The sequence below is a fragment of the Gastrolobium bilobum genome, unplaced genomic scaffold (genome assembly GCF_033153095.1).
Source record: "Gastrolobium bilobum isolate Gb01-03AN ecotype WA unplaced genomic scaffold, APGP_CSIRO_Gbil_v1 utg5099, whole genome shotgun sequence".
In the NCBI taxonomy this organism is placed as follows: domain Eukaryota; kingdom Viridiplantae; phylum Streptophyta; class Magnoliopsida; order Fabales; family Fabaceae; genus Gastrolobium; species Gastrolobium bilobum.
Window position 1 is genome coordinate 273,530 of NW_026897187.1, and position 12,238 is coordinate 285,767.

Here is a 12,238-nt window from a genome sequence, read left to right on the forward strand (position 1 = left end):
AAATATGGGTCAACGCGAACACGAATACATAAACACAACACGACACGAATTTTTTACATGTCATTTTTTCTCAATACGAACAAGACACGATTATTTTTGCGACAACCCGAACACGAATTTTCATGTCGTGTCACGAGTCGATCCGCGTGTCATAACCTATATTGACACCTCTATGTGCAATCATGTCAAAATATATTAATATGAAAACACCTTCGTACTAATAATAAATACCAATTAAATTCAAAACTTATCACAATGTCATAATAAACTAAGACAGCAAAAGAGAATATTAATAAGACAACCAATTACCAAAGAGAATAAAAAAAACACCGGCTAGTGCCTGCTGCCGGCGGCGGCCGGCGGTTTAGCACCTTCCAGTGAATATCGCACATAGCAACCGACAACCTTATTATGAAAACTATGAAATCTGGACCGTCCAATCCTATTGTCCCATGCTTCGTAGCCGTTCGATTATCCAAATGTCTTGGTACGCGTTTTCTCAGTATTTTGAAACATCCTAACAGAAAAACCGGTATAACACCCTCTCTCCTCTTTCCTTGTTCATTTTCTATGTTAACAATCGATGTTCTAACTCTGACACATTAAGGATCATTTTCCCCTTCCAATTCCCACCTTCAAGCATCTCAAAAGTTTCAACCTTTACGCTTTCAGAATCAAAACCCTCCTCCATTTACGCACATTTTCCTTGTTTTCATTGTTTTACTTTATTTCCATAATGGGGTTCGTTGTAGTTGATACCATAATGGTTTCCAGCCATTAATGCGAGTTATTTTCGTGTTCCCCCAAATTCTTGGAAAGGGTTTTTCTTCCCATGTTTGATGTTCTTCTTTCAGCACACTTGCATGCTCATGCTTCACCCCATGTGGGAAAATCTTCGTTATTCAACACGCATTCTGGTATCAATTTCATTGCAACATCGAGCTGAAAAGGTAAAAATGTATTTTGTTTTATGTTTTTTTTTCTTTTTTTTTACTTTTTTTTTATTTCTTCTCTCTCTATATTTACCCTTTTCAATTTGAATATAGCACACACTCCTTTGGGGGGTAACAAATTAATTGGGTTTTGGGGTTTCTATTTTTCATTTGGTTCTTGTTTGTTATATAGATGCTTGGGAATGGTAGTGACTAGTATCAGATGGGAAACAACTGTGTTGGATCGAGAACAACCTCTTCAAAGGATGGAGCTACTTTTCAAAGTTCATTCTGGTGGTCAAGGAAAACGAAGAAAGAGGTTTCTCATGCACATAGAGGTGTAACTGTGAGCAAAAGTTCAAATGCTATAGATTCTGTTCAACACAAGCCTCCGCAGGTAGTGAGAATTGACAAGGAGGATGTGAAGTCACCTCAACCCATGGAGACAAAATCATCTTCAGAACCAACAACTACACGAAAGGAAGAAGAGGTTAGGGCAAAGAGGCCCCACAATGTGAAGAGGCTAACAAGTGCAGGGCTTAAAGCAGATTCTGTTCTGCAGAGAAAAACTGGTAATCTTAAGGAGTTTTATAGTTTGGGGAAGAAGCTTGGACAAGGGCAATTTGGAATTACGTTCCTTTGTGTGGAGAAAGCCACTGGGAAAGAGTATGCTTGCAAGTCCATCTTGAAGAGAAAACTGCTGACAGATGAAGATGTGGAGGATGTGAGGAGGGAGATTCAGATAATGCATCACTTGGTAGGGAGTCCCAATGTGATATCGATTAAAGAGGCTTATGAGGATGCTGTTTCTGTTCATGTTGTTATGGAATTGTGTGCAGGGGGTGAACTATTTGATAGGATTGTGGAAAGAGGGCATTACACAGAAAGAAAAGCAGCTAAACTTTCAAGGACTATAGTTGGTGTTATTGAGTCTTGCCACTCCCTTGGAGTAATGCATCGTGATCTTAAGCCTGAGAATTTTCTATTTGTCAATGAGCAGGAAGATTCCCCCCTTAAGGCAATAGATTTTGGACTCTCTGCTTTTTTCAAACCAGGTTTGTCAAAAAATTAATTTTTTTCCCCTCCCCTTGTCCAATTAATTAACATCTATCTTCAATTGTTTGCTTTCCACACTTTGTCGTATTTTGGGTTTCATCAATTCGTTTTGTGGCCATTCCTTCTAATATCCAGTAGGTGTACAGTGTACCTTATTTTGTGGAACTTGTGTAAAAAATCATGTGTGTAAATACATGGTAAATGTTATAAATAAGAAGTGGAGAGAAGAAAAGGAAAAGGGAAGTTGATAGGGCTATGGGTAAGTATAGGAAGAGAAGGGAGGAGAAAGAGAGCTTATAAGACTCATCCTTTTTAGTTTGCCCCTTTCCTTTAGTAATTCAGTTTGCATTGATGCTTTCATTGATGATCGTTGTTGTCCATCTTTGTTTTGTGCTCTTAATTTAATTTCAAGATTACAATATTTCTGTTTATGCCGTTAGTGTAAGGGTTTAATTGCAAACCTTTCCACTACACTTTCTATAACAACTTGTTCCTCTTTGGCAAAGTAATGGGCCTCTTTTAGTGTAATTATACTTACTAATAAGGTAGAAATCATAGAGAATATCCAGGATCCAGCAAATGCTTGTGTGCATATACTACTATAAGTCTATAATTTGATCTTACCACCCTTTACCTTTGTATAATTTGATCTTACCACCCTTTACCTTTGTATAATTTGATCTTACCACCCTTTACCTTTGGCAATTAATTTGCTATAGTTTTCTGCCCGTGGAGAAATCTTGTTCTTATTATATGTGATGTGATAGCTTATGATATGGATTATACTTTTGTAGTAATATTTGATTGATTTGCTATCCTTTTTATAATTAAAACCTAACATCTAGATAATTTGACTTTTAAAATAAACAAGTACTTTTGAATGCAAACTTTTTCTAAGGTGAAATAGTGAGAGATGAACTGAGGCATTATGCTATGTTCTGAGTGCATTCTAACCAAAGTCATGTTGATTTTCATAATAAAATGTGAAGAACGATGCTATGTTTGGTTTACGAAAAAGCCCTTGTTTTGTGAAAAAAAGCACTTGTGTTGGTTTTAGATGTCTTGTTTATTGTGCATCCTGCCATCTTGATGCTTCCCTAAATATAATTCATTAGACATTGCATAAAAGTTTCTGCATTTTTGTACTTATATGATTGCCATAAACTAATATCACTAACACTGATCATCATTTACAGGTGACATTTTCAATGACGTGGTAGGAAGTCCTTATTATGTTGCACCTGAAGTTCTACGCAAGCGTTATGGTCAAGAATCAGATGTGTGGAGTGCTGGTGTTATCTTATACATTCTCTTATGTGGGGTGCCTCCATTTTGGGGTGGTAAGAGTTATTACCATTGTCTAGCACTATATTGCTCAACCATTTTGCTTAATTTGTTTTACTTTCAGAAGTTTCCTGGTTCTAATAATTTTAACATTTATTTTGTTCCTTGGTAATAGAATCGGAGCAAGAGATATTTGAGGCAATTTTGCATAGTGATCTTGATTTCTCATCAGATCCCTGGCCTAAAATCTCTGAAACTGCAAAAGACTTGGTTAAGAAAATGCTTGTCAGAGATCCTAGTAAACGAATAACAGCTTATGAAGTTCTTCGTAAGTTTCTACACTGTTATCCCATTAAGAAGCCAGTGAAACAGTGAAACAGAAGTTATTAGGCACTCTCACCCCACATTTGGCATGTGATTATATATTATATATTTTCTTTAACATAGCCTTATTTATTTTGTTACATGTCAGCAGTTTTCTTTAATACACCTCCAGCACTAGAAATGAAATTGTCTTAAGAAAATTGCTCATTCAGTGAATTTTTCGTCACTATAATTTCAGACGGTTAAATATTTCTTTTATCCAACACACTGATGGGGTATATTGTACCTTAAAAGAGTTTTTGATGAAATGTTAGGCATTGTATTGTCAAATTTTCACTTGTGAGTACAAATTATCATAACATTTTTAAACTTGAGGTCTATTATCACATCGATAATGATGATACTCTTCCTTGCAGGTCACCCTTGGATTCAGGTTGATGGAGCAGCTCCAGACAAGCCTCTTGATTCTGCAGTTTTGAGTCGCCTGAAGCAGTTTTCTGCAATGAACAAGCTCAAGAAAATGGCTCTTAGAGTAAGTTATTTTTCTATCAAATAACTCAGTCACATGAGTTTATTTATTTTTCCTCTCTTTGGGGATTGGTAACCAGTAGCTTGTGCAATTTTATTTGCAAAGTTGAATATGCCAACTTTTTGTAATAATAATTATTAATTTCTAGTGGGAAGGGAGAGGAGAATATGTCAACTTCTTAACATTAATTTTGGAAAATTTCTGCTGAAATTGTCAATTTTTTTATATTTTTCTCTGTAGGTTATTGCGGAGAATCTCTCTGAAGAAGAAATTGCTGGATTGAAAGAAATGTTTAAGACAATTGACACAGACAATAGTGGTCAAATTACTTTTGAAGAACTCAAGGTTGGAATGAAAAGATTTGGTGCTAATCTCAGTGAATCTGAAATTTATGATCTAATGCAAGCTGTAAGTATTGTATTAGTACAGAGTCATCTTCTTTATTTCCTTAATTTTATAAAACCAACATATTCTCTTATGTCTTCCTTTTAATTGAATGCCATTGTACACTGTCAGCAGAGAATATCAATAATCATAGATATTTCCATTCCATAATTATTTTTTGCTCTTAACTTCTATGGAATGTTCTTATTTATGGATATTGATCATGCTCTTGTAATTGCATTAGAAACACTTGGGTTATGACTTGGGATGAACCAATTATATAATGATAGATTGGTAATAAATAACAATCAAAATAAGAAATGTAATGTTGTCATTTTTAGTATAATTTGTTTTGATTCATCAACCCCAATTTTGCTTCGGATTCCAGGCAGATGTTGATAACAGTGGCACAATTGACTATGGAGAATTCATAGCAGCAACATTGCATTTAAACAAAGTTGATAGGGAAGATCATTTAGTTGCAGCTTTCTCATATTTTGATAAAGATGGAAGCGGCTACATCACTCAAGATGAGCTTCAACAAGCTTGTGAAGAATTTGGCATAGAGGATGTTCGCTTGGAGGAAATGATGCGAGAAGCTGATCAAGATAATGTGAGTATATATTTTTGTAACATAATGTAGTGATTGGAACTTGATGAATGAAACCATAATATTTCTTAAGAAATAGAATACCTCATACTTTGAGGAGGAGACTCATTCAGTTTCTTGCATCAGTATATAGATAATCTAAGGAATAATATACTTTACAATATTAATATACTTACGGAAATACTATTCTTCTGCCGCATAAGAATGAATAGTATTTCCTGCTGATAGATTAAAAATTGAGTTTTTTTTCTTTTTATTTTTTTGTTTTAAAAAATAATGGGGCCCACTGATATTTGTGATGTGTAGAAAAACTAACTTACCAACTGTCACATAAGAAAACTAAACCCCATATACTTATTGTCAAAATAAATTAATCCCAAGGAGTGGCCCAACTGGTAAGCAAGTTGTGCCCAAGAGGCAAACTGCTGGAGCTGAAAGGTCTCTTATTTGAATCCTAGGTTAAGCAACATCGGGCTAGTGGCAAAAATCTTCACACTCTATGCCACGAAGGAGATAAGTCTCATACTCTCATCCAAATGGGTGAGGACACCACAATGGAACCAAAAAAAATAAGTGTGTGAATATGATATCTAATATGATGGACTGCTAGTAGACTGAATATTAATATATGATTTTAAATTCCCATTGAAAGAGTTAGGTGACTAAAATAATTTTTAGAATGAGGTTAAAATAGATTTATATATATGCTGTTGTGAAATTCCAAGTTCCATTCATTTTTTGATGACTTTGTTATGCTCATGTTTTGCCCTTTCAGGATGGAAGAATAGACTACAATGAATTTGTGGCTATGATGCAAAGAGGCAATGCAGATTTGGGTAAGAGGGGTCGAAAGGCTAGCAGTAGTTTTAGACTTGGGTTTAGGGAGGCACTACCGGTATGTTAAGAAATAGTAGATGAGTTTCTCTTTGTTTTTGGTAATTTAGCATTTTTTTCAAGAGTGAGTTGAACTTACTTAAATGGCTCATATTCTGTAAAAATGTTGATAAATTTGGTTCGTGGATTTTCCCATCTTATGTACATTATGGATAAGATCATAAGAACATTTATTTTGGCAACAGGGTTTATTCTTTTAAGGTCTAATAACAAAGTGGCATCTTAAAGTTCAGCCAGACAAACATTTACTTGAGAGAATTGCATATGCATCTTCCTAGAGTGTAAAACAATTCAAGTTTTACATCAAATAGTGATTTGACAATAGAGTTGGTAAAGAGGACTTTTCAATGGGTAGCCCCATCATGCTTCATAGTTGTCATTCAGTGTGTTACAATGACTTGCATAATGTAAAAAATATCACAATCTGGATTTTATTCCTGACAAAGAGTTCTGCCCCTAGGGACAATAAATTTGTATCTACTCTGAGAGTAATACACTCAGTTTACTAAAATTATAATATATAGATAACAGAATTATACATATTGTTGGATTAAATTTAAAATATTATATAATAAAATCTACAGACTACAATAGATTTCAACCTTCAAGTGTATTACTCCGAGACTATAAAAGAATTTCTCTTCTAAGTTATATTCACATTCGCCTCTGAAATTGATAGTCACTCTGACATTTAATAGGGTGACATAGCCAGTCAATTGATAGATTGAAATCAGAGAGGAAGGATGATTCAAAATAAAAACTTGAAGAGTTTAATCATGAGGCATAGCTTAATTGGTTAGTGTTTATAAAATATACTTTGAACCGTAAGGTTAACTTTCTTATGAATTTTAAGGTGAAAAATTGTCTGTTGCTAGTTATTTCTATATATGAATGGTAACTTCAAAAAAAAAAACGTAAAAAGACTCCAAATATGAACTCCATGCAATTTGTATAAATTATTTGCCATTAAAGGCTAAAAGTTTGGTTATTTAAATTTAGAAATCTATTTTAAAGAAGGGAAAGAAAATATGCTATTATCAACCCGCCAAAAACAGACTAGTATGAGTTGGTCAATCTTTTAAAAGTTAGTTAAAAATATCAATTTACTCTGTTTTAAGGTAGGATGACAGGTCAACTCGTTTAAAAAAAAAAAACTAAAAAATAAATCTTATTTTATGGATTTTATTTGTTTAATTTTATTTGATATATCTGTTAATTTTTTCCAATCCAAAGCCTAAATGTATATTCATATTTAGTTTGACAATGCCTAAGAACTCATTTTTGTCTCTATATATGAATAATATTTGTAATAAATAAAATGTTTTCTTCTTTATCTTTTGTAGAGGAGTAATAACATAAAAAACTTGATAGGACAAAAGCTTGACATGACAAATAAAATATTATTTAATGCTAATTTTTTTTTTGACCCGACAAGTCAATTCACCCAACGATGGGTTTAACCTGTTTTGACATGCCCTTATGCAAGGCGGGTTTAAACATGTTAGCGAGTTGGGAATCTCAACCCAACATGTCATTTGTGGTTAAACGGGCCAACTTGATAGGTTGGACCCGTTTTACCACTACTAATTTCAAATCCTTAAAACCAGTGTTTTAAAAATCAGCTCAGACCGGCCGGGTCGACCCGGGTCTCGATGACCCGGTAGGTTCCCCAGTCCGAGCGGTCATTTGGATCAGTTTTGCAGTCAACTCGGTTTGGACCGGTTGACCCGGGCGAGACTCGGCGACTCGGTAACCCGGGTTAGACCAGTTGACCCTTTTTTTTTTTTGCTGCTATGAACTCTTGAATTAAATCATGTTCATATTTTGTGGTAATTATGAATAAAAAGTAAGATGAAAATAAGAAGGTATTTTGGATTAGTAGCGGGGATAAACAGTGGTGGTCTCATCTCAACCAGTGTTATTAAAACCGGACCGGCCCGGCCGGTCCGACCGGTTGACCCGGAAACCGGCCCATCAACCGGTCTGGTTCTAGTGTTAGACCGTTTAAGCATTCGACCCGATATCAACCCAGTGACCCGGTCATAAACCGCGGTCCAACCAGTATAAACTGGTACCGGTTTTTCAAAATAAGCTCCAAAATATTCCATTTTTTGCACGAAGTGGGATTTGAACCCTGTCCTTCAGAGTGAGGATGGGAATCGAACCCTGTGCATTGAAGATAGACAACATAGTAATTATCACTAGACTACATTAGGTTATTGTTTGAATTGCACCATTTAAAATATTTATTATATAATTAAGTATAAAATATAAATTTATATATATATCCGGTTCATGCGGTTCAACCAGTGACCCACCGGTTGAACCATTGACCCAGTGACCCGGTACCTCGGTCGAGTCAATGACCGGTCCGATTCTAATAACATTGATCTCAATGGTAGAAACTTTCTCCTTAGTGTATATTTCCTGCCTATTATTTGTTATCATGATTTAGTTCATCTGTGTTATTTCAAGGCACAAAAGTTGCATTTAGCTTACATTGCGATTTTAATCCAATACTAGGATATGGTCTAGAGCTAGAAGCCTAAAATTATATAATATTTGCTATTATTGAGAATCAATATATTTTTTGAAGCTCATTGGTAGTTTTCTTATGTGAATTTTCAATATAAGTAATATGTTTATATTTTTTTAATATGTGAACAGTAAATCCGGTTGAGCCAATTACTCAGTACCTCGATCGAGTCGATGACCGGTCCAAGTTTTAAAACACTGCTTAAAACCTCAACGACATTAAAGAAACAAAATAAAATTTATTCATAGTATCATTCTGCTCATTCTTCATTATATATATGGGAAGGATCAACTTATACCGGTATAAATAACGAGTCTTACATTTAATCTCAATTGTTGATCTTATTTCATCTAACAGTTGTGATTTACAAACAATACTATGTCTTACCGATAAGACTTCACTAAAAAATATCTTACCGGCAAGATATAGTGTAGTTTATAAACAAAAAATTTATAAATATAACATTCCCCATATATATATATATATATATATATGGCTTATCGTTTCTCAAGTTGCTTGAGATAACTTTATCTCCGGATACTAAATCATAACTATACAAAGATGGATCAATGGTGATAAAAGAATCAAGAGAAAAAGAAAATCATAATCATTCAAAGGTGAATCAATTAATATAAGAAAATAAATAAACAAAACGAAATAATTTTTAGATGGACGAAGATAAATATTCTCAAGCTGCTTGAGAAATATTTTTCTCGTATATATATATATATATATATATATATATATATATATGAGACAGGATATTCTTACACCGGTGTAAGAGTTAGAAGTCTTATACTCAATCTTGACCATTGATCTACTTGTATCCAATGGCTCACATTACTAAAAGAATTTGAATCATTAGATATAAGTGGGATCAGCGGACAAGATTAAGAGTGTAACTTACACTGGTGTAAAATTATCCTAACCCTATATATATATATATATATATATATATATATATATATATATATATATATATATATATATATATGGAGTTATCGTTTCTCAAATTGCTGGACATTCAGCTAGGAATCATAATCATACATGGGGGTAAAAACATTAAATACAGGAAATAAATAAGAATAAAAAATCAGGATTACTAGCTGGACGTCTAGTAACTTGAGAAATAATTTTACCTATATATGTATATATATATATATATATATATATATACATATATATATATATATATATAATTATTTTATACTAGTGTTAGTTATATTCTCAATCTTAGTCATTGATCATATTTGCATCTAATAACTCACGAGATTAGTAAACTAAAATTGTTACCTAGAAGTATATTAACGGTTAAGAATGAGTATAAAATTTTTAAATTCTCACATGCACATCTGTAAAATGTTCCTACGTAGTTACGCTATATAGTTTTTACGTACACACGTTCTGATATATTTATATATATATATATATATATATATATATATATATATATGGATTTAAATTTTTGCAGCTTCTGTATGTACTACAATCAAATACTTGCCATATATATATTTGAAAGCATTAAATGCGAGAAATCATAACCATACAATGATACAAATGATAAAAGCATTAATTGTGGAGAATCATAATCATACACTTGTCGTTGTTGTATGTACAGCGGCTGCAGAAATGATTTTGTCATATTTATATATATATATATATATATATATATATATATATATGGGTTCGTCTTTTCTACAGTCAATATAGATAATTTATCTACATTAAGCCCAAAACGACGTCGTTTTGGAGCAAAAATCAAGTATTTTTGTAATTATAATTTATTTTAGGGTTATAATAGTTTTTTTCATTATAATTTTTTAATTTTTCAATCCAAAACGACGTTATTTTGAGAGTGAATGTAGAAACATTAAAGCCTATATATATATATATATATATATATATATATATATATATATATATAATATTGCGTAATTCATAGGGATTTTCGTTCAATAATTCCACAAGCATTGAGATAGCGCCAATGAAACAAATTTTGAACTTTTATCCTTGTCAGCGTTTGGGAGCTCAATTTGTAGGTTATGTATAACACCATGTTGCCATCCAAATTATCATTGTCTTTTGTTTGGATTTGTTTCATGTGATCATTTTCTTTAGCACCATGAGAGTACTGTATTAAAAGAAAAAAGTGCATAAATTAATTTTCTGCAATATTGGTGAAACCACCCAGCACAAGAAATTAGGGGGGATATTAGTTAGGTTGAGTTTAAGATTTTTTTACTTGACCCATACACCATGGATTGTGTTGGATTGAACCCATAAGTTTAATTTACACAGAAAGAAAAATTACTTGCCAAAATAAAAGTGAAACGTCATTAAATATAATAAGTTTCAAATGAATTAATCATAAGTTCAAACGAAATAAACGTAAATTGAAATAAACATGATAAGCCGAACTTTTGCATCACAATCACAATCCCTTTCCTCCAACCATGCATGCGTCTAAATTGCAAATAGAAAAAATAATCAATGATTATGATATAAAACCTCGTCCAGACTCAAACTTAATCTATGTTTGAAACATAAGCTTTACCAGTACTAATCTATTTCCAAGTTTCCTTAATGGTGGGTTGTGCTTGCAAAGATCTATTGAAAGAGTATATATATATATATATATATATATATATGGCAAAATGATTTCTGCAGCTGCTGTACCTACAGCAAGCAAAGATCCGCGTCCGGATCCTAGGATACGGCAACGGATCCTGAGTTTTTTTTTTTTTTTTTTTTTTAAAAAGCCATGGGGCCCACTTTTCTGTGTCAGCTGTAGATAACACTATCTACGGCTGCTGCAGAAATGTTAAGCCCTATATATATATATATATATATATATTGGAAACTGATCCTAATTATCTCTTTGAGGCGAATCAGAACTCCTTGGTATCCCCACGAGTTCGACTCTTTGAGCTGCCTACGGGACTAATTCAAAATTCGGGTGTGAGTCCAAGGATTACGGTACTTATGCCCCTCCCCAGATGGTGTTAGTGGGATTCGAATCGAAGTCCTCTCTCACCACTCAGTCCATTATATATTTTATGACTTGATGCTGTGATTCTCTTTTTAAAAAACCTTAAAAAGGAAAATAGAGAGAGAGAATCAAAATATCTATAGGATTCTTTTTAGCCTATTTTTTAGATATTTTAAAAAATGTATTTATGTACTTGGTAGGGAGAGCCAATATTATTAAATTTGGAACAGTAGTCAATTAGGTGAAGGTATAGGATTAATAGGTTATTGGTTGAATCAGTAATTGAATTTATATATTAATATATAATAAATAGAAAAATATTTTCTCATATTAAATGAGAATTAAATTCTCATGTTGTGACTCTTCGATTTACGTGTAATTTTTTTTTATCTTTTTTAATAAATGTGGAGTCTACCACTAATTAAATCACAACATAAAAATTCAATTCTCACGCAACATGAAAAAAATCAAAGCTCATAATATAAATATAATAATATTGGGACCTTAACAGCAAAGTTGATTTGGTATAATTTGCTTCCAAATTTGACTTTGGTTGAACAGGTTGGACCATCCAGTCCGGGTTTAACATCACCGGGGAGAGCTTTTACCACCTCTAATGCATAGACATGTTTTTTGGATAGAAAAAAGTGTGTGTCGAATACGTGTCAGATGCTGTCATGTTTCGACATGTGTCCGGGGA

General features: G+C 33.0%; 1 protein-coding gene across 2 annotated transcripts; it reads left to right on the forward strand.

The window, feature by feature from the left end:
• Positions 1-420: 420 nt before the first annotated feature.
• Positions 421-6,023, forward strand: LOC133304796 (calcium-dependent protein kinase 1-like). Of its 2 annotated transcripts, none has more exons than XM_061504855.1 (8): positions 421-454; positions 1,478-1,987; positions 3,185-3,328; positions 3,448-3,600; positions 4,013-4,128; positions 4,366-4,533; positions 4,898-5,122; positions 5,895-6,023. In XM_061504855.1, exons 1-8 carry the CDS (start codon positions 421-423, stop codon positions 6,021-6,023), a joined length of 1,479 nt encoding a protein of 492 aa, XP_061360839.1. The 2 variants fall into 2 exon arrangements, with proteins under 2 accessions (XP_061360839.1, XP_061360838.1); XM_061504854.1 differs by lacking the exon at positions 421-454 and adding an exon at positions 845-950 and having other exon boundaries at positions 1,126-1,987.
• The last annotated feature ends 6,215 nt before the right edge of the window (positions 6,024-12,238 follow it).